This window comes from Pseudopipra pipra, chromosome 4 (genome assembly GCF_036250125.1).
Source record: "Pseudopipra pipra isolate bDixPip1 chromosome 4, bDixPip1.hap1, whole genome shotgun sequence".
Taxonomy (NCBI): domain Eukaryota; kingdom Metazoa; phylum Chordata; class Aves; order Passeriformes; family Pipridae; genus Pseudopipra; species Pseudopipra pipra.
The window spans coordinates 1,997,253-2,020,273 of NC_087552.1; the positions used below are offsets into that span (position 1 = coordinate 1,997,253).

Sequence of the window (23,021 nt, forward strand, 5' to 3'; positions counted from 1 at the left end):
GGGAACAGTTCCACCTGATCCACATTCCAAAGGCCTGATCCACGTTAGGGACTCGCCTCAATGCCTCCTTCCCCCAGCCTGGGCATAAGGGACAGGGATTGAATGGATCTTGAACTGGACGTAGGACAACCACATCATTGTGATCTTCCTGCCCACTGCTGGGATACGAAGAGGAAGGCAATGAACCGAGCAGTAACATGGAGTTAGGTTTGGACTGGACAGAGAAGGGCAGCCCCGAAACTTGGACAGAATCAACCGTGTCCGTGCAGCCGTAGTGCCCTCAGGAGAGCAGCAAGTGGAGCCCGTTACCTCCCAGCATGCAGAGATCCTCAGAAGGGTGCACAGTGATGGGACCAGAGGGATTGAGTATGAGCTGCTCCAGGGAAAATTCCATCTGGGTACAAGAAAAATATTCTCCACTGTGAAAACAAACAATGCAGCAGAAACTGGTGCAGTTCCCTTTGTTGGGAATTTCAGGGTTCACCTTGCCGGGGCCCTGAGTGTTTTATTGAAGGCCGTGTTTCCAGCACCAGGATGGAGCAGATGATGTCCAGTGGGGTTCCTCCAGTCTCAGCTTTCCAGTCATTCTGGGATCTGCAGGTGAGGATCTGGAAGGGAAGGGTTTGGCTGGTGACGTGTGGCAGAGATGCTGCTGTTGTGAGCAGCAAAGCTGTTTCTGGGTTACACTACCTGTGTGAAATTTATAGATTATTTGTTTTTCCACAGAGCTCAGCCTTGTGTTCCTGCTAGAGCGAGGTTTCCCTGAAATGTCTGTATTCCCTTCAGCCTGCTGTTGTATCCCTCTAGTTGGGTTCAGAGGTGCAAATCTCTGGTTTCTGGGTGTCTCTTTGTCACAAAGTGTAAGGATTTCCCATTTTCCTTTGATTTTGTGCAGACAGCTGTGAGGATGGATATGCTGGTTGTACTATTCCTCAATGGATACAGGAAGTTCAGGTTTGGTATCTCTGACAGAAGTTTTTCAAGGGGACTCATGTAATTTCTACCAAAAGGGTTTTTTTCAAACCCTTGGTCATTTAAGTCTTTTGCAATGTGCTGATCAGCATCATTATTCCAGCACCAGACCTTGAATGTAAAGCTTCTACACCTGTTATTCCTGTAAATTCTCTTTGGAAAGGCTAGTGTGGCTCAGTATGGAAAACTTAAAATTATTTTAGGGTCACATTTCACTGGGAACAACTTTGGTGAGTGTGACTTTGGCTTCCCTTAGTGCTGTCAAGTCTGTCCAGTGCCTCGTTACCTTATTTTACATCAGTCCTGTGCTTTGCCTGACTCCTGTGGGAATTGAGCAGGTCCAGGCGTAGGAGAGCAGCTGGTGGGACAGTTCAGCACCTCTTTGGCTGTGATGTTGTTTTCCTCGCTGTCGTCGCAGGTATAATCTGTGGTTAATCCCCCAAGTCCAAACCTGTGACTCCCCAGAGGACCTGAAGCCTTTTGTTGGTTTTGATTTGCAGCCTTATTATAGACAAATTAATGTCTGTGAGTGACAGCAGGTCAGCCAGAGACGAGAAGAAAATGAGTAATTAACATATATTGGGTATTACTGATTGCTTTTATGATTATCTGGATTTTAAGGTATTAGCTGGAAAAATAGCTCCTAATCCCTTATTAAAGATAAAAGGCAAGTCATTAAAAGTAGGAGGTTGTTTTCAGTCCTGAGAAGCACTGGAAATATGTCTTGGCTCCGGCAGCAAACTAACCTTGAAAGCCTGTAATTCCAAGTTACTCAGCTTAGTTGTTCTCCTCGGCGAGGGAATTTCTGAAGTTTCCCATGTGCTGGGAGGTGGAGGGGATGCGAGACAAAGCGACCCTTGTCATGGGAGCAGCGTGCTTGGCACCAGGACAGGGCCCTTTCAATATCCTCAGCATTTACCCGAGCCCAGCCCAGCTGCCGGGCTGGGAACATTCGACAGCTCCATGGGGGGTTATCCCAAACTTCAGGTTTCTGTCAGAGGCACGTCTCCTGTACAAGGCTCCTGTCGCACCCCAGCTCCTTTCTACCTTCCCTATATCATTGTGGCCATCTAACTGGTTTCCTGCCCATCTAACTGGTTTCCTGCCCATGTAACTGGTTTCGTGGCTGTACACTGAGCTGAATTCAGCAAAACAGAGTGGTCCAAGCCCAGAGCACTGATCCCAACAGGGAAGGGGGAATGAATGAGAGGCTGAAGTGCTGGGAAGGCACTAAAGCTGAGGAAGGGTGATGTTTCCCTCTTGCTGTTCTTAAACCCGGAGTGTGTGCAGGGTCAGGAGGAAAGCGACAGCACCCTTTGCTGAGTTATAATAATCATCTGCAGAAACTTGCCACACACTAAGTCATTCTTAATAATCAAGTATTTTTTGTTTTAAAACTAGTGCATTCCTTGTTTCTGGGTAATGAAATTTGAGCACCAGTAAAACCACAGCCTTTTCAGATTTATTTCCTGTATTTTAACAGTTCTGTGTTTCAACACATCGTGTTTATATACTTGTACTATACTTTCAAAAAGCAATTTAAAATGCACTGGGAGCAATTAAAAAGAAATAAAGATGCCATTTAACGACTCTAAGGAGATCAGTGCTTGTAAAGAGATTTACATGTTGGAGGAAATGCTGTTCTGATGGAACATGGTTTGGAAAACACTGCTCACTTCTGCTTTGCCCTTTTCATCCCGAGTTGTTTAAAAGATTATTGCTGGTACCTGGCTCATTTGTTCCCCTTATATTTTTTTTTTTTTCCACTGTTTGTTTTTTTTTAAGTCCTGGACGATGTTTAAGGCCAACCGTGCTGTTGGCTGCTCAGTGCTTTTGATGCTGAGATGCTGAAGCCAGTTTTGTGCTTGAGGAGGGATTTAAAAAGTAGAGGTAGATTTTGGCTTTATATTGGGTTGGTCAGGGTTGATTCCCTGAATGCAAATGAAGCAGTGCAGCTTTGGGAATTGTTTTGCTGTTTTCCTCTGGTCTTTGTGGTGCTGGGGCAGCCTTTGTTGTTCGTAAATATCTTCTGATATAGAGTTGGGTTTTTGTTCCTTTCACTTCTGCTCTCATCCTCCAGACCATGATGCCAAGCAGATCATTAATCCCAGCATGGGGTTTCCAGTCTCTCTTCATTACCACAAGTTGCTCTGAAAACCTGGCAAAGCGTTCAGGTTTGGGCAGCAGATGGGATGGCTGGAATGGAGATCAGCTATCTGGAATAGAATAAATGAGGTTGGAAGGCACCATCAGCAGGTCCAAACCTCTGCTCCAAACAGGGCCAGCTTGGTAATTAAGTTATTAATGTTGAGTTCTAAGTTGTGATATCCCGTCCGGAGCGCTCTGTCAGATGGAAGTGCAGGTATCCCAGAGCCCCAGGCAGGCACACTGGTTATTTTTCCCTCTCATGGATATCTTTGGATCCTCGGGGCAGAGAATACTTGGATCTCCTGGGGCTCTCTTTAAGCACAGGCAGTACAAAATTATTCTTGCCAAGCACAAGGAATTGCATCTTCTCTCTCTCTCTTTTCCTGTGGTTTCATCCTCACCTGCCATGCAGGGGGTGAGTTCTGTTCTATCCTCCTCCTCAGAGGTAGAACATAGGAGGTGACATGACCCTGTAAAAGACACCACTCATCATGTTCTGCCACTCTGGGGCTACACAGGGGGTTGACCATTAGGAAGGTCAGTGCTTATGCAAAAATCCCCCCCAGCCATTCGGTTCAGTCCAAGCCATCCCCAAACCGACCTCCTACTTGTGTTTTCCTCCCAAATGTCTAATAATTAACAAGCTGCTTAATGCACGACAAAAGACCAATTAACCTTAAAGCATTTAGTGAACTACATGTAAATTAGTTGTAAAAGTGTCTGTAAACATTAAATGTTAGGCAATTACATAAACCAATAATTGCTAAAGTTGCATTTAGGAGTTTAAAAGAAAGAAAGAAAAAAAAAATCTGCTTAAGTAGCGCTTCAGAGAACTCTGCTAATGGTTTTGTTTTTAACTACAGCCACCCCGCCCGGGTAAGTCCCAGCAGGCTGGGGCAGCTCAGATCCCATGTGTTTTTAGTCGTGGAAGCAAAATAAAGGCATGGTAACCTTGTACACCTTTGGAAACTGCAATGAAAACCTCCAGAACCTGGAGTCTAGAAAGAAATGGCAGAAAGGTGGTAGGTGATGTCCTGTTGGGTACCAATCCCTGGTGGGTTTGCGGATTGGTTATTGTTTTCTTTGGTTTTGGGCTGTACAAAACATCCCAGACCTGGCAAAAACCTCAGGACTGGGCAGGGCCTGGTGAGGTGTGAGCACAAAGGACTTGGCCACTCATTGCTGTTGAGTTCACTCCATCTTCTCTTCCTCATTCTGCAGCACCTGCCTCCCACGTTAGCCTTTGGAGAAGGCTAAGTGCCTTTCCACCCACCTGTGTGCTGGAGTTTCACATAAAGCAGCTGGTTTGCTTTTCTGCACAATTTTTAATCCCCTTAATTGGCCGCCTCACTTTGAGGTGGTCCGGGTCGCCCACTGCTTCTCAGGCTCCCGCTGCTAATGGTCTTAAATAATTCATTTTCCTTGTACTTATCCTCCAGGTTTTAGTGGAATCTTTCAGTTTGGTATTTTTGCTTTGACCTCAGCTTGTGTCGGACCCAGATGTTCCTAAATGGTGCAGTGAAGTGTGGCTTCGCCTCCTTGTTCTGTGTATTTGTGCTTCCCTCCTGGTTTAGAGCCTCTTTGTTGTTTTGGTAAAAGTATCTCTCTGTGTGGCTTATGTTGCATTCCATAAGGAGTCTCCAAATGTGTCTCTAGATACCAGATTTCTCATTTTTCAGTGAAAAAACAAGTTGAGTTTGTTTGAACTCGCTTTCTTCCTCCCTCAGTTTTGGCAGTAGCCTTTCCTGGAGTATCTTAATTACAGTGCAGTCACTTACTGAAAGCTAACCTGTGCTTGGTTTTCCTGGATAAATCCATTGGATAATGGTCTTTTATTTTTCTTGCACACAATTTTACTGGTATAGATCCTGCTCATGTTCCTTTCCTAAAAGTGGAAATATATTATACTTACATTTGTTTGATTGAATTTACAGAAGTTTGCTTAAAGCAGTAGAACCAACTTCCAGCGTGGGTGAAACCCCAGCAAATCCACTGGGTTTTTTTCCACGATAATCACGCTCCGTGGAGATTTAGTGCTCCTGTAGGGAGGTGGGGGTGAGTCTGTGAAACTCAGAGGAAAAAAGAGGCAGAAGCTTGAACTCCACTTGCCGTCGCAAGGGGAAACCAGTGAAGAGCAGGAGCTGCCCAAATGTCACCAGGCTTTTGAGAACAAGTTGAATTCAGGAGTTTCTGGGAAGCCAGTTGGAAGGAGTGTGCTGCTGGCAGCCTGGAGCCGTGCCGAGCCCAGAGTTAATGGTGGTTAATTTTTAAAGGCAGGGGCGAAACTGGTTATTGTGCCTGTGTCTCAATAGGGTCTTTCTGCTCCCGAAATGCCATTGCAAGAGCCCTTTTCTGAGTTGTCTTGACTCGGAGAGGAAAAGAAAATGCCCTCAGAGAAGTGATTTATGCGCCCAAAGCTTTGCTTTGCCACGCTGCTCACTGGCGGGGACAATTCCGTCAGGATGGTCGTAGCATTTCCGGGGATGCCAAGCGAGGGAAGTGCTGAGAACAGGATTTTTATCAGGATGTAAAGTCTGGAATAAATGCAGGCACCCAAAGGGCAGGTCTGTAGAGATGGAGCTACCTGATGGAGCTTGCTTTGCAGCAGCAGGGAAACGTGAGGAAAACCAGCATCCACACATGAAACCAACTGGTTTTATAACCACCCTGTCAGGCCAAGTCCTGGTCCTCTCCCAGTCAATGGAAGCATTGTCTGGATTCTCAGGCTGGCTTTGCAGTTTCTTAGATAAGTGGCTGTTAAACATTCCGAGCCAAAAGGGCAGTTTGTCATTGAATGAAGCTTTTCAGAAGGTGGTGGAGAAATAGAAAAGCCGTTTTCAAAGCATGTCAAAGGAGCCTGGCACCTTCATCCTGCTGCTAGTCAAGGCAAGGTGGCTTCCTGAGCTCCAAATGGATTTAGGCTACCAAATTCACACATGAAAAAGTAGGTGGAGACTCCCTTTTTACAAGGAGTCACATGGAAAAGACAAGGGGTAATGGATACACCTTTCTCCTAGAGAGATTCTCATTAGACCCAAGAGGAAAATTTTTCACAATGAGAACAATCAGCCATTGGAATAATCCCCAGTGATGTTCTTTAAGGGTGCCTTTCAACCCAAACCATTCTGGCATTCTAGAAAATAGCTATTTATACTGCGGCTCCTCTGTTCTGCATGGAGTGTGAAGTGGGGCAGGTGGTCAGGAAGAAATACCAGCCTACAGAACCCTCCCCAACATGTGTGTCTTTTCCTCTTGTGCACCACTTGGTCCCTGCAGTGATGGTGAGGAGTAATAACCCACATTTCTGTCCGTGGCCTGGCATGGCCAAGGTGTTTGGCAACAGGGAAAACAGAGGGGACAGAATGAAAAGAGCTGAAAGCAAAAAGTGTGGGTGCCAGAGAGCCAGAGACGTTCAGTTCTCCTTGAAATACTGCCTGGCAACGGAGATGGGCTCCATTGCAGCCAGAGACACGGGACGAAGGGCTTGGCACCCACGGAAGCAGAGGGAATAAATAGGGAAAATCCTCGCCCGCCTGCGCGTGGCTTCCTCCCTCCGTGGGTGGGATCTGTCCCGCCGAGCCCCGTGGAAGGAGACTTCCAGAAGTGCTGAAGCAGTCCGAGCTGCTGTGGAGATTGATTGAACGGGACAAATAGACAGTGATGAAACCCTGCTTGTGAGAAGAGCTTAATAGGCAGAAAATTGGCTCTTGCAGCCCAAGGGCTGGTTGGAAAGCGCAGAGAGGGAAGTTTCTTCTTGTCACTGCATGGAAGCTTAAACTCAGGAAAAGAGAGCCCAGAGTTGTTGTAGCTGTGTCCTTAAAAATGTCCCTGTACCCTCCCCGTTACCTAAAAGAGGTAAGTGATCAGTGATAAACTGAATTATAGTTTGGCAGGATGGCTTGTGGCTGATGCAAGGAAATGACACCACTTATTCAGGGACTGCAGCGCATCAAACCAGCTGTAAAATTGTCTTTGGGGAGCAACACTGCAGTGTTGGAAAAGAAAATGGTGGGTTGTTTTTTTTTTTGCTCACCAAAGAAGCAGGAGTTTTCTCCTGTGCTGTCTTATGAGGAGCACTTGCTTTGTGCCCACGTGGTGCAGTTGATGCTGATGGAGGTACAGGAGGAGCTGTGCGTGATCGTGAGTGATCTTACGATGTTTAAGATACCAAAACAGGACCCAGCAGGATCCCAGAGAGGATTGGACGGCACCAATCTCTGCAGGAGACTCTGAAAACCACACTGCTTTAAAAAGGGAAACAGGGAAAAGCCAAAGAAGAAGGAAAATGCTGAGAATTAGGGAGCGATTTTTGAACTCTGTTCTGCGTGGCAGCCACTGTGCTGCTGTTTCACTGGTGACTGTTGTTCAGGTCCAAGGGAGGTGTGATGCCAGACAGCATCTCCTGTCCATGTGACAGTGGGAAATGTTGCAGAGCTCCAAAGAAAGCCAGGCTCTCTCTAGATGCTGCTCTTTCTTTATTAACGTCTTCTTGGCAACTGCTCAGGAATAGCTCCTTAAAAATGTGCTGCCGTAGCAGTTTGACACAACTGGAAGTAAGATGGCTGATCTCCAGGACTAGTCCAAAAATCCCTTTGTTATCCATATTTTGTAAAGAATTGCTTGTGATGTAGTTTGTATCAGGCTTTGTAACCAGTAGGGTTTGGGACAAGGCACAGCCTGTGGACTAGTTGATTCATAAAAATAAGGCATCACTGCCTTTGATACCATTTAAAAATGACACTTGGAGAATCTAGAAAATTTAAAAACAAGTGATAAAGAAAGAGAAATTTCCTGGTTTTCTGGCAGTTTGGAAGCCAATCACTGCTGTGACATCTGGCTCTGGCATCCTCACAGAGAATTGTTGGTCCATGTACACCTGATTCCACAGCCTTGGAATCAGGAGCCTGGCATTGATGTGAGCAGGCAGAGCCTTGCCTTGTTAATATTCAGTCTGGCTTATCATGTGTCTGTGGGAGGCTATCCATACCCATTTCCTTGGGAATCTGCAGCTGCCTCTACTCCTGGCAGGTTATGCAGATATTATTGGGTTTGGCTGCAGCTGGAAAAAACAGGCAGTTTTCAAAGGCAGAGTCTCCCTCGAGTGGAACAACATTGCAAAAAGTTCGTTATTGGACTTGGGATACAGCGTGTGGTGGTCTCTCCATCATAGCCACGTGGTTGGAATTGGCAGGCTGTCTTCTTCTATAGGCATTGCCTTGTAGGATAATGATCACCAGCTTTTCATGAGATGATGCTGGCTTTCTTTAGAAGGTTCTCAGACTGATTGTTCACATATCACACCTTGTCCCCAAGAGCTGTCTGCTATAGGTGAGTTAATTTGAGACATTTTTGGAAGAAGAGTCCTTTTCCTCTCCCTGTATCTCCAGGGAATGTTTCAGTGAAGTATCTGTAGGCATAGGTTTGGTGTGTTATCCTGGCAGCACCCATGACCAAGGGAGCTGGGAATGCTCAGCAAATTGTTATGTAAACGCTGCCGTTCTTCTGGCACTTGAGGGATCGTGGTATTAGTAAGCATTTGTCTAATACTGAAGATTTTTTGCAGATCAAAGACTTAATATATGCCACATGCTGTAGAGGAGCTTACAGCAGAACATGTACAATTGTACAGTCCAATAGTCCAGCAAAAATGGATTATTCCAGAGCCAGTCAGTGCTGTTCACTATGTCTGGGAAGGGGCAGGATCGAAGGATGGGGGGATATTTGCTTCAAGATTTGTCAAGCAGCTCGAGTAGAATCCTCTGCACCCCATAGTCGTGCAAGAAGTGGCCAAGGTGAGATCCTGGTGGCACGGGGAGCGTTCCCTCCCGGCTGACAAGTCCTGCCTGTGGACAAGTCTAATCTGCCTCCCAGCCAGCCCGCCCCAGCACGGGGTCAAAAAGTAATCGCTCCTAAGCAAAGCAGCAAAACAAGCAAAAGAGAAATTCTCACGCTTGCTTAGGGTGATTAGCTGGAGAGCGGATCACCCCGGGGGGGCTCTGTGGGACCCTGGGAAAGGCCAGCGTGTGGGAATAGCATGGAGGGTCTGTGCTCCAGAAATGCTGGGCAGTATTGCTGGTAAATCAGGAGAGCACCCCTTGCCTTACCCTGTGGCCTTGGCCCAGCGTGTCGGATGCCACCCAGGAACTGGCAGAGGTGCCCACAAGGACTGTTTTCAATGACTCCTGGTTTTAGGTGTGATTCTGTTCAGGTTTGTGTTTCGAGGAAGCTGGTACAACTGTGGGCCATCAGAGCTCCCTGCTTGCCTTTATCTGGTGTCTTGTACTGACATTAATGCAGAGTTAAAATTGATTTGGGTCATGAATGAATTTCAGAAAGAAAATGACTTTAAATGTGGTAGAAGTGCCTGCACAAGTGTTTCACTGCTCTGACTGTGGATGGGTTTGAACTGAGCTTAGGCCCACTGAGGCGGCCCCAGAAAGGAACCGGAGTACGATCATGTCCTATTTTAATAACCCTGCTTGGAAAGCCCATTTGACAAACGGCCTTCCTCAATAACGGTACCACAGGCTCTGGGCAGGGATTTGCACCAGGTCTCTTGGGGATTTCTGTAGCTGCCAATGCACTTGGAAGTAACAGAGAACTTCCTGCCCGATGGTCCCTTTGGCCCCGGGTGGAGGAAGCAGTTGACTGAGGTGCAGTCCCAAGGGTCTTTAGAGGTGTCCCTGGTAACAGCACGCTGAAAAAGCAGGAGGAAAACTGGGTTGGTTGAGTGGAGAAGAGGTTGTTTTACTTGTATATCAACACAGATGGGTACCCCCAGTTCCCTCATCCCAAGGCAGCATCGTACACCTAGAGAGCCAGGCTGAAACCACCTTCCATCCACCCCCAGCCAGGCCCTTGGCACTGAAGCAGGAGGTGACTTTAGGATACAGGCCGATGCCACAAAGCCCCCCAGCACTTCCGTGTGTGGCTCTGCCATCGCTTTGGACAGCGAGAGAGGGCTCCCACCAGAACCATTTTTGGAGCAGGCCTGGGAAGTTCAGTTGTGCCTGATTGGGGTTGTCGTGCTAGAATGTGTCTCTCCCTATTTCTGAGCTCCCTGAGATTCCTCTCTGTTGATGGAGATTGATTTTTGCCTTTGGGAACCCGAGGGTGTACATTGTGCTCGGAATTGGCCTGAGCTGAACTAGGAGAAACTGCTGATGTGTTAGTTCCCTTCTGCAAGTGATGGATTTTATTAGCTGCCTCACGAACCGTGTGTGGCTGAAAGGCACAGGAAAGGGAAGAGAGGGAAGTGAGAGACATCACCTATGGATGGCATTACCCACGTTGTGTCGGAGCATTTTACCCTCTCCAATTCACATCTAAATTCCTCTCCCATTCAGGAGAAAAATATAATCCCAGCCATCTACACATCTGTGGATTAGCCTTTTCTCTGCTGCGTTTTTCTGCTGACCATCAGGTTGTTCTCTTGAATGAGACAGCAAGGAAAACCATATAAACCAGCTTAAGTGGCAGCAGCTGCTCCTGGCATCAGCAGTGCTGGTTCCAGCAGCTCCCAAACTGGACGGATGAGGTGGAAATGAAGGTGATGGCCAAGGCTGGGGCAGGCTGACTCGAAAGGTCAGGCAGGGGAGGGCTCCAGGGGTCACCCCCTTGAGTTAATGACTCTCCAGTCCCTAAGCCCAGGCTGAGCACAGGGTGTTCGCCCGGAGATTAAGATGAAAATATGTTCTCCTTGCTAAAGAGAGCACATAAACAACCCATAAACGGCCCATTAACCCACAAAATCGCAATAAAGAACATGTGGTCAAGCGAGCCATCAGGGACCTGTGACCCAGCAAACCCCTTAATGGGATTGTGAACCTTATCATCGGTGCTGAACTTGGATAATGGGAAATTACAGCAAGGAAAGAAAGAAGGGGTGTTGGGTGATGGGCACCCGGGTTTCAATGAGTAAAATGTTGTGGAATGGGCATGTTATGAGATGGAATATCAGGGTAACACTTTCATGTAATAAAACTACTTCAAAGTGACTCAAAAGAGACAGTTTTCCCATCGACTCCAGCAAATGCCTTCAGCAGCTCAAGGAGTTGTGCTGTCCCTTCTCTTACAGCCTCTTCCATGTACCAGCCACTTCTGTGCTCCACGTTGCTTTTTGAAGCAATAGGATGGACATTTACTTGTTTTCTATCTGTGATGTTTGAATTCTGTTTGAATATAAAAGTTTATTGGGGGTCACTAGTGCAGTTTGAGCAGGAGGACAATGGAACATGCATGGTACAGGTACTCTGCCATCTCATTCCACCCCCTGCTTGGGCAGGGACACCTTCCACTAGCCCAGGTTGCTCCAAGCCCTGTCCAACCTGGCCTTGGACACTGCCAGGGATGAGGCAGCCACAGTTTCTCTGAGCAACCCATGCCAGGGCCTCACTACCTCACAGGGAAGAATTTCTTCCCAATATCCCATCTAACCCTGCCCTCTGGCAGTGGGAAACCATTCCCCCTTGTCCTGTCGCTCCAGGCCCTTGTCAGAAGTCACTCTCCAACCCTTCTGGAGCCTGCAGGAAGATGAATGCCTCGTGATGGGAAGGCTGCTGTAGCAGTAGGACAAGGTACTTGGGTGCCCAGGGAATTCCAAAGGCATTTATGATCACAAATATACTTTCAATCAAAAAGCAATCTATATTATCTGTGTTGCTCTAACTGATGAAGAAATGAATTTGCATCAACCTTTGCTGAATAATTTAGGAAGAAAGCTATGAAAGTTTATTTAAGGAAAAAGCAAAGGAGGAAAGGGGAATGTTTGTTACTGGTTCCTTTTTTTCCCATCGCAAATTGAGATTCTGTTTACCCTGGAAAAATCAATGTGGTTGGACACCTGGTGTAATTAATTATTTTGCAAGAGACAACCAGCTGATCTTTTGAAAAGAAAGGAGTTTTTAAGCAGGACCGTTCAAAGTTCATAGTCTGCTGTGTATCTCTAATGCTGATAAACATCCAGTAGAAAGGATGCCTGTCTTAAAATTTCCCGTGGCCACACCTTTGTTTTAAGGTGATACCCTCAGAAAAAGGCTGTAGACCCCAAGGAGCCCTCCAGCAAGGTGACTCCGGTGGTGTGGGCTCTGGTTGCCTTTGGGAGATGCCCTTAGGCCTTGGGATGTGTGGACACCGATGCTTGTGGGTTTGAATTTTGAATCCTGGTTCTTAACCAGGAAGGGGGTTTCTGCTCCTTTTTCTTGAGCTCTTAATGCGAAGGGACTTTGCTTGTGCTGTATGTTAAACTTTTCCCTAGGCGGGCAGTCTTTTCCAACTGGGACCAGTTGTTTCTTTTCAGTGCACTGGTGCCTGACTAAATGGCATTGGGTCGCATTCTTCATGTATAGATGAGACAACCCTCCTGTTAAATATTCCTGTGTTTTCCAGCGGTGGGCTGGGGAAGTTCCTGCCTGCCTTGCAGGCCAATGGCAACCCAAACCTGACTGCCAGGGAGGGAGGGGAGAGCCAGCAATGGGATGCTGTGCCAGCACGCCTCAAGTTGGTTTGGCCGGAACTGGTTTTAGGTCATATAAAAAAGTGGGTGAAGGATCTGGGCTGCTCAGAGAGCGGCAGGTCCTCGGGCAGCGCCGTAGAGCACATTGGTTTTGAGCTCCTTAGCGCTTTTTTTTACAAGGGCTACAAATTGCTGTAACATAGTTAAGGTCCGTAGGAAGGGACAAGTTTTCCTGAACTTTACTCCCAGCTTGAACTTGTCAGAAGTTCAGTGAGAGGCAAGGAAGGGGAGAGAGAGAGAGAGAGAGATAGAGGCTCCCTGGCTCTCGCCCCTGCGTCCGCGGCGACGAGGATGTCAGATGGCAAAGGCAGCCTGGACAAGCAGCTGAACGGCCTTGGGGAGCAGGGGAAGGAGAGGAGCCGCCTGTCCCTGGTCATCTCCCAGGCCCTTAACCGCAGTATTTTCACCTCTGCAGTCTCCCCCGCTGCCGAACGCATCCGCTTCATCCTCGGAGAGGAAGATGACAGCCCAGCGCCCCCGCAGCTCTTCACCGAGCTGGATGAACTCCTGGCCGTCGACGGACAGGAGATGGAATGGAAGGAGACTGCAAGGTGGGTTGGTTTTCCTTTACCCTGAATGGTGAGGGCAGCCAGCAGGACTCCTGTGGCAAATTCCTTTCTTTAGCATTCCGTTGGGTAGTACCTGTGCTGCAGGACCATGTGGGGTAGCCACAGAAAGGAGCCTGCGTGGTTCAAATTACCTTTCTTTGATAAACGAGAGAACTGAGGGTTTGTTTAAATGTTCCTTTAAAGCAAAAACTAGGAAAAAACCGGAGTGCCAGTTTGATTGGAGTAGATTGCCTGTGGAGAGACAACTATGGGCTTTGCACAGGGGGACGTGTCTTCTGGCCAGAGTTGCCAGAAAGTGAGTGCCTGAGTCAAAACTGCTTCAGCTCTATTGCCTCAAAGTAGCTCTTGAGCCTGGTCCCACTGCACACCACAAGCAGGGAAATTTTGGCTGTCACTCTCCTTCCTAATGGTGGGATTAATTTTAAATAGGGAAAGAAACTTAAAGGTTTTGCTTGTGAAGAAGTTATTCAAGGTGTGTGCTAAATGCTAGATGGGGTTGCCTGCTTTGAGTTCCTTGATTCTGTTCTTTGATGCTGCTGTTTTTTTGGTCAAAAAGCCATAAAAAAAAAAGGGAGTGTTTTGGATCTAGTTACCACAATTTACATGGAGTTTATTTCTAAATACCACTGAAAGAGGCATTGGATTGGATTTGTGACCTATTCCCACTCACCTTCAGTGAGCCTGGGGCTTTTCCTTTTCCTTTATGGTGGCTGGGCTAAGCTCTTTCCCCACCTCCCACTGTTAAGGGCACCGTCCTTGTTCATAATTAGCCCATGTTTGGTTACCTTAATCTTCTTTACCTGCAGTTTAATGAGCCACTCCACCACATACCCATTTACCCCCTTATCATCCTTCATTTATACTTCTCAGTCACTTGGGGAACCTATTTAACAACTTCTCACCTTTTACTCTTTAACTTCTGATTTGTTGCCCATCCTTTTCTCCCTTTATTGCTTTTCTTCCCTCTTGTCATTAATTCAGTACTTTCTGGGTTTGGGTGTTATCACAGTTCTTTGGTAGAAGGGCTGCATGGAGCTGTGTGTGGGATTCTCTCTCAGGCTCTTCTCCCTAGTTGCAAGTCATAGGATGAGAGGAAATGGCCTCAAGTTGTGCCTAGGGAGGTTTAGCATGGATACTGGGAGAAATTTCTTCACCCAAAGGGTTGTCTGCCCAGGATAGTGGTGGAATCCCCATCCCTGGAGTGATTTAACAGGCACAAACCACCCTCTTGTGCCCCTTGGGCCCTGGAAACTGCACCGACAGCCCCAGCAAGGCTCCCCTGGCACTGGGCGCTTCAGAACTAGGTACCTGTCAGCAGCAGTGGCTCCAAGGGGCTGATATTTGCAAGAAAAACCTGTCCCCAGTGCACTTGGTGGGCTCCAGAATGATACCCCGTGCCTGGGAGCCATCGGCACAGTCCGTGTGCTCTGGAGACAGCTCGTGTGCTCTGCCAACCGGGAGGCAGAAGGCATCTTTCATGTTGTAATTTTAGAGCTGCAGAAAGGGTTGTGTGAATGGTGTGTTGATATTATCACGTGTAAAAGGGTGAAGGATATAAATGTACTGCCTGGCAGAGCTTATGTAATTAAAAAAGGCCATAATAGAAGTTTAAAAAAAACCTCTGTCCATCACCCCACAGTCCCGTCATTTCCTTTTCTCTGTGATTCTATCACCTTCCTGCCATCTCCCTGCCTTATAGAACAACAGTCCTCACCCTACAGTGGCATCTTGGTCCTCAGAAGGTCCCACTGAGCCTCAGAACAGGCTGGGGGCTTCCAGCTGCTGCAGGTTTTTTCCTTTTCCTACTTTCCTTTGTATCCTGTGAGTACTTCTGGAATGCAGGCATTCCCAAGCTAGCACAACCTGGTTAGTGGAAGGTGTCCCTGCCCATGGCAGGGGGTCGGAACAAGAAGAGCTTTGAGGTGCCTTCCAAGCCAAACCATCCTGTAATTCCTTGAATAGAGCAGGCATTAGTTCACCCAGGTTTGCAAGCTAATATTTGTTTTATTGTGTTGATATTGTGGATTTTCAGTGAGAAAAGTAAACAGAAAGCAAATATTGATAGTTGTGAGTAATCGCTTTCCCTGGAAGGACAAACACTTGGTAATTTTCAGCCTTCCTGCTGTTACAGGGTAAATATGTCTCAGTCCCGCATCCCACAGAGCCCCGGAAATGCACAGATTTGCATCCCCCCAGGTCCCAAAGGTGTCCTAGGAAACACCTATTTTTTGTGAACTAGGAGAACTTTATTAATTGGAGATGAAAATCAATCTTTTAGCTTGAGTTAAAAAGCAGCTTTAAAAAAAAAACAAAGTCTCAAAAAGAGATTATTGCAATTGTAAAGCATAATTGATTAATCCCCAAGTAATACATTTTTCAGGATTAAATACAATTTACTTGCTGTTAATAATATTCTTTTGAACCCATTTATGAGCTTCCTTACCTTTACCTTTTTGTGGGGGTTTTGTCTTAGTAATCCCCTTATATTAGTCACTGGAATTTTCATTTTCCACATATATTAAAATGTGTCTGAAGAAGGGATTAAAAAGCACTTCTGCTTTTGCCATCAGGGGATATTGAAACACCTTCTCCTGCGCCCCCACGTTACATCAAAGCCATTTCTGGGTGCTGTGGTAAAGGAAAAAGGTCTGGACCAGGTCCCAGCTGCTCATCCCTATGGACTCCAGGCTGGGCACAGCAGAGCCAAGGGCAGGGTCAAGGCTGGAGGGGGAGGTGGGGGTGGGCTGCAGCCCGGGGAATTGGACTTGGTTTTAGGGGTGTAAGGTATGTTTTGCTCAGACCAGGATTTAACCTTTGCTCTCACCTTCCACCAGAGATAAGCTTTCTGGGTTTTTCAGACCTGCCTGGTTAAATCATTAAACAATGGCTGGAGGGAAAGAATGAGCCCCTCAATTTGTGTCTTGTCCTTTGGTGGCTCACTTGTTCTCTAAGAACACCTTCAGATGTGGTTGGGATGTGCTCCTGTCCATGGCACAGCAGTATTCCATGCTGCAGAGTTCTGGCAGTGGCTGATTTCAGAATCCTTTAGGTTGGAAAAGCCCTCTAAGACAATCGCGTCCAGCCATTAACCAGCACTGCCAAGATACTCAAGGACAAGCCACCTTATTTCCAGAAATGCTGATTTATTTCCCTGCAAGGAGCCAGCAGCTTTAACCCAGTCCTGTTGCTCTGCCCTCTGTAGATGGATCAAGTTTGAGGAGAAGGTGGAACAAGGTGGGGAGCGATGGAGCAAACCGCACGTGGCCACCTTGTCCCTGCACAGCTTGTTCGAGCTGAGGACGTGTATAGAGAAGGGTTCCATAATGCTGGACATGGAGGCCTCTTCCCTCCCACAGGTGGTGGGTAAGTACACTTGCCTTGGCTCTTTCCCTCAGCCCTTCCCCACCAATTTTTTTAACCCTGATATGGTTTTAACGGTGGTTTTAATGTAAAAGCACTGCTTTTTCCATAAAAGAGGAAAAGAGAGAATCCTCCAAGGAATAAGAGGGAAAACTAGAAAGCCCTAGGCTGTGTTTAGGATGGGGCACTTTCCCCTAGCAAGGGAGAGGGGAGAGCAGCCCCAGCACTAGTTGGAGCTCCACCCCATGGAATTGGAGGGCAGGTTTCTTGCAGTCAAAATAGCTGTGGCCTGGAGTGACTCTCAGTGACATTGCTGAGAGCCAGACCATGCTCCCCATGGCACGTGAGAACTCATAGAAAATAAACTTTCAAAGTGAGCCATCCAGTGGAGGGACCAAAACAAAATGCTGAATTTAAAAGCCATTATGTGAGGAGGTGTAGAAGAGCTAAATGAAATATCTGCCCCCCTCTTCCCCCCAAAAAAAACAACTCAGTGCTTTGAATTATCTTCTCAGGAAGCAAGGTCAAAATTATCCCGGCATGGAGTTGTCAAATACAGGGAGTTGCACTGGTTTGTAAGACTTGGAATTACAAAAGCTGCCTCTGGTGTTAAATGCAGAGTTTTGAGCTTAGTTTTGTAAGTGCTTTTGGTGGCATTTATCTTCCTTTGCTTTTGTGTCTGTGTATCCAAATGCACAGCTTTGCAAAGTTTAACAAAATGAACCCCCCAAAACCTCTGAACTTGTAGGCTGAAGCTGAACCTGCTTCAGAAGCAGCAGCTGATGTCCATGGTCTGGAACCTTAAACCCTCAAACATTAAATTTCCTTTTGAAGTCCCTTTGAGATGTCACCTTCAATCTCCTGCTTCAATTTCCAAATTAAATCTAATTCCTGGGAGATTAAATTACACGTCAGTGACTGCTGTTGCTGTGACACTGTGACACCATCCTGAGCAGGGTATTTTTGCTGGTCCAGACCCTTAATCAGATAGGTAGGGATGTCCAGGACTGGATTTCCAGGATGATTTAATCACGATCACTTGGCTAGTGTCTGGTAGTGACACGTAGGAAAGGAAAACTCCAAAGAAAAGCTCTCTTTGTTGTTTGTGTTATGTCAAGAAGAGGGAAGGGAAGATGCCAGATAGAGAAGGATAAACTTAATGAGGGTTCTGAAGAAAATATTCCAAAAATCACTAACCAAAGCCATGTACAAGAAAAGCTATAGAAAAATGACACTTTACAAAAATCAACCTTTTCCTGAACATTTTGTGTAAAGGTACCTACGTGCATGTACCCGCCCTGTCCTAATTTGGGAGGAACAACTAGTCTCTTCCCTAGGCATTTGGAGAGGTACTAATTCTTGGGCAGCACGCAGAAGGATGACTTTCTGACTCACTGAGTTAGCAAATGTGATGTGTGTCCTGCCTCCCCCTTCCCATAACTTTTATTATTAGCACAAATAAAAGTTACCAGCAGACAAATAAGAGCTGCCACTTGCCCTCGGGGGACAGCGCGTGAATTCAAGTCATCAAGGAATGACTTCGTGTGAGATTTAATGCACAGTGGAGATCCTTCATACATCTGGTGACCTTTTTGCCTTTTTCCTCTGGGATAGGGCAGCAGAAAGGAGGGAACTGGTGGGAAGTGAGCAGGCTTCGAGGGGGCTGGGAGCCTTTTCTCCTGGTGATTCTGTGAAAGGCAAAGCCACGTAACTCATCCTGTGGCAATTAGGGCAAGTTCTGCCGCTCGTAGTTGCCATCACTTCAGTCCTGCAAGTGAATGATTTAATTAGTTGCTCATCTCCAGGATTTTTTCCTGTCCTGAGATTAGGTTTTATCGGGGGCCTGTGAGGTGAACTCAGGCCTTGTTGAATCCGATAGAAGTTTTTCCATGTGATTTTTGGGAGCACAATGGCACTTGCCACGGAGTTGTAGTTCTTCATTAAAATCTAGGCTCAGAGCTGATTCCCTTCCCAAACTAAGAACCAGCTTACCCTGGGTACAGGTGATTTGAAATAGGATTTGTGGCATGTAGGAAATAGCAAAGGAAGTCTCAGTGCAATACCTGTGTGTTAGTGGCTCACGCTGGATGGAAATGCTTGTGTTACTTTTCCAAAGAAGTGTCTAAAAAAGACTCCCAGAAAAACCTGTTTTTGAGATGGGGAGCAAAGCCCTCAAAAAGGTGGGGTGAAAACAATCCGTCCCCCTCTCCCTGCCCTCCCTGGAAGCAGCTGAGTTTTGAGCTCTGTGGTTAATTTTGCCCTCCTCTCCCCTGCCCTTCCTGTGCCTGCCACAGAGATGATCGTTGACAATCAGATCGAGACGGGGCTGTTGAAACCCGAACTGAAGGACAAGGTCACCTACACGCTGCTCAGGAAGCACCGGCACCAGACCAAGAAATCCAACCTGCGCTCGCTGGCTGACATTGGAAAGACCGTCTCCAGTGCAAGTAGGATGTTTTCCAACCCCGATAATGGTAATGCAGAGGCTAAGTGGCTATAGCCTTCCCTGTCACGGCAACCCACCCAGCCCAGCCCAGAACTAACTGCGTGGCCCTGACAACGCTTCTCTAACCCCGAGTAGCATAGCGAGACCCGTGCTGATGGCACATCAGCAGTGGGCTCTGGAGGCTGCTTTGGCCCTGGCACAGCGCTCTAACCACATCTTCACTGGACTTGAGAGGGACAGGAGGGCAGGAGGCAGCAGCTGGGGAAGGCAGAGGGATGCCCTTCCAGCTGCGTGGAGGAGATGATGTAGGAGCAGCGACAGGAAAGAGGGGTTTACAAAAAACTCTGATGGGGCCTGAACCTGAAAGGCCGATCACCTGAAATGTTTGGGCAGAGGCGAAGCTTCCAAGCACGTTCCATGTCTGTAACAGACGGTGTCGGTGGCACTCCGAATCAAAAATGAGCTGGCAGTAATATCTAGCTTGCATTTTATTGCTGTACAATCATTGTCCAGTGGGGTAAAGCTGATTTCCATCCTGCTTTATTCGTCCTGAAATGGTTTTGTGGTGTGTGTCGTGACTACGTCTCTTTTTGTCTCTAAGAAGGGTGTAATAGGTAGTGCTGTGTTGGTAGTAGTGTCCCTAAATGAGAGTGTGTGTGTGTGGATGCAGACAGCTACAGAGGCCTGGGCACTGACTGTACTTGCCCCTGCATGGAGATTTGGGGTCTTCTTACTCATGGTAATGAAAAAAGAGGAGTTTTGAGTCTCTCAGCTGTCTCCTGTGGCAGTCTGGAAATTGGGCTAAACGCTGCCATTTTAAAATACCCAGGAACAAAAGCAAGTGAAGAAATTCTTTTCTTCTTGCTCCACCAAAGGCCTCTGAGCTTGCTGCGTTCTGCTGCTACAACTCACCCTAACACCTCTCCCTAACCTATTATCACACTTCATTAATATTTCCTACTTTGGATCATCCTTTCCTTTTGCAACAGGAGTGTATGTGCCTGTGGAGAATATTTATTGCTCTTGATGATGCCTCTTGTCATGTACGAGTGCCTGGATAACACAGTCATTGAGCAAGTAACCTGAACATGCAATAACGTGAACCGAGGGAATGTTCTAGGTGAATATCCCTGCAGGAGGGACTGGGTTCTGGGAAGCACTGCAAGGAAGTTCTGGCTCTGGGGAAGGGCTCAGCATGGCCAGATGAGCCCTCACGTTTTCACTCAGCCCTTGCTCATTTTTCATGGCTATGGGCATCCTTTACTTTGAAATCACCTAAAATCCATGTCATTCATTTCTCGTTCTTGTTTGAAAGGGCTTCGCAGGTCCTGGTTCAAGTTGGACTAATCTCCAGGAATTCTATCCTGGCTCTGGCCTTCAGCCACTCCTTTCGTGTTGTTCTGCCTCTGTTCCCCCACCTGAGATGTTTATATATAACACATTATATTCCATGACAATTCAAGTGCTTTGATACTTTAGGAGGGCGAGACTGACATACAGAGGGAAATACCTCATGAATAGTTGTTACTGTTATTTATTATTTACACTTTAATGAAAAAGTAACTCCAGAACGTGTTCGATCAAGTTCTGCCTCAGATTCAATGAGTGCCTCTCATGTCCTTTAGACAGATAAAAATTTAATGAGGCCAACAGGAGTGCAGCTGTCTCTCAACATGGCTAATCACCGTAATGCACATGCCTCCAGCCCCAAGCGCTCCTAAATTTCCCTCGAGTTCCTTTCCAGGTAGGTGTTCGCTTTCACTTCAGTGTCAGTGAAACTTCCATCCGATATTGATGCTGCCTCTGGGTCTGTGGGACCCTCTGAGCATCCTTCTCCCCAGGTACAACAGCTTTATGGGCTAATGTTGCTGCTACCCAGCTCAGCAGGGACACCTTCCACCAGACTAGGCTACTCCAAGCCTGTCCAACCTGGCCTTGGACACTTCCAGGGATGGGATCTATTTGTTAGATCTGAAATCTGGAAATAGCCCCTGGGCCTTGGCTCTCGAAGATGCCGAGGTGCCTGTCCCTCACTTAGTTCAGAGCACCTAAAGAACTGAAGTCTCAGAGGCTCCAAAATGTTCTTATTTACACATGTTGATTGTTCATGTTGATGGAACTCCTGCAGGGATTTTTGACAGGTGCATGTCTGGTTTTGTTGAGTGGCTTTGTACAAGTTCTTTGTGTCCCTTCCTGGCACAGCCCTTGTCCTGGAGCCCTGGGGCAGTACGTAACACCTGGGCTGGAGCTCTCCAGCTGGCACACCTTGGGCTTTGCCACAGTATAACATGGGCTGTGTGGTCACTGTCCCTTCTGCAGGTGCCCCAGGTCTGCCTGATCGATATTTACCAGCCCTCTGTGATGACATTTGCTATCCATTTTTGACATTCTTCTTTCAGAGCTTCGTGCCTGCCAGCGTTTTGTATAATTTAACACCTGTGGGAGCCTTTGGCAAGTGAGAAAACGATCCACTCCCACTAAACCCAAGCTGGCAGAGGCTGTAGAAAACTGCGATGTGTTTTAAGTGTGTGTGTTTAACCACCATAAATAAAGGCACGATCCCGTCGCCGCGTGGGTGCTGCCTGTGCTGCCCAAACTCCTCCTGAGCCGTGTTAGTTCACACTGTGCTGACAGAGGGGTTTGGAAACACTTGACTTGAAATAACAGGCTGTCTGCACAGTGCTGGCTGATGCACAGAGAGGAGGGTACCTGGCTACAGGTGAAAACTTCTCTGAAGTCTTTATTCTGTGTATTCCACTATCCCAGGTTGCTCCAAACCCTGTCCAACTTGAGCTTGGACACTTCCAGGGATGGGGCAGCCACAGCTCCTCTGGGTTCAGCTTTAGTCAGTTCAGTGATGTTTTTTTGCACATGAACTGCACCCTCAGTCCCTTTAGAGAGTTAGCAATGGCACCAGCTGAATAATATCAGCACAGAGGAGAGGAGTTGAAGTCAGAAATGAGATGTTTTCCAAGGAAGGCTTGGAAAACCCCTACCAGTGTACGTATTGGCATGACTGGAAGCTTTGCAGACTAAGGTGGGCATCTCTAAGCCCGGATTGGTGTGCCTGGTATGTATGCATGGGGTCAGGGTGCTCAAAATTGGCTCCTACAGGGACGTGACCTGATTTTTGTTGTCAAAAACCTCTTGTTACTGACGGTGCTGCATCCTGGGACGCTCAGCACCACCAGCACTGCAGCTGCTCACTTGCTTCCTTGAGATCTGCTTCTGAGATGCCTCAATTTTAGACACCGGGGATGGAAAGCTGGCTCCAGCCCTGCCAAGATGGAGCTGCGGAGGAGATGTTGGGATCTAAATGAGTGGGCTTTGATCGCCGCAGTGTGCGCGTCAAACTCTCTCCTTGCCTGGCTTCCCCCCTGCTGCTGCTCCAGCCTTTCTTCCTCGCATAATTTCGTTTTCCTTTCTTTTAACTTTTCCCCTTTGCTCTCTTCCTGCTCTTTGCTGCTGCTCCTGTCTCCTGCTTGCCGGGCACAAGCACGCAGCCCGCTCGAGAGCTCCGTGCCCTGCCTGGCCACCCGCACCTTGGATGATGAACTGGGAGTGCAGCGCAGCCCCAGCGTGGGATGGCTCAGTAAGTCCCGGGCAGGGCTCAGGGTGGGCTCAGGGCTGGGGGTCAGGAGAGGAAGAGGGAACTTGCCCCAGCCGGGCTCCTAACGCTTGCTGCTGCACTAACAATGGGAAAAGCATGGATGTGTTCCGTGGGGAATGGGGCTGCTCTGGCTGTTTGTGTTATCCACGCTGTCCTCTCCACTGCTCTGTTTTGCTCTGTTTTCCTTTTTTCTTTCATCTGGAATGAAGCAGGTGGGTCAGGCCATGCTCCCCTTCTGAGGGGGGTCTAAGCTCTCTGGTGGCATTTTTTTCATCTAGAGAAGTATTCTTTAGCAGTTAAAGGGGTTTGAATATTTTAATTTCCATATAAATTAACCTCAAAAATAGGCTGTCGGCTTGATCTCTCCGGGATGAGCTGGACTGTTCTGCCTTTTGGAACATC

General features: G+C 47.4%; 1 protein-coding gene across 8 annotated transcripts in view; it reads left to right on the top strand.

Annotated features, from left to right (window-relative positions):
- The window catches only part of SLC4A4 (solute carrier family 4 member 4), a 140,702-nt gene that overhangs the window by 77,609 nt on the left and 40,072 nt on the right, over positions 1-23,021 (top strand). For 4 of the 8 annotated variants that reach the window (XM_064653726.1, XM_064653730.1, XM_064653724.1 and 1 more), the window contains 4 exons: positions 13,050-13,185; positions 16,406-16,566; positions 18,858-19,037; positions 22,506-22,601. In XM_064653726.1, coding sequence (XP_064509796.1) covers positions 13,050-13,185; positions 16,406-16,566; positions 18,858-19,037; positions 22,506-22,601 — 573 coding nt within the window. Of the gene's footprint in view, positions 1-6,741; positions 6,976-13,049; positions 13,186-16,405; positions 16,567-18,857; positions 19,038-22,505; positions 22,602-23,021 lie in introns of those variants that run through there. The other 4 variants (XM_064653731.1, XM_064653725.1, XM_064653729.1 and 1 more) reach the window with 4 other exon arrangements.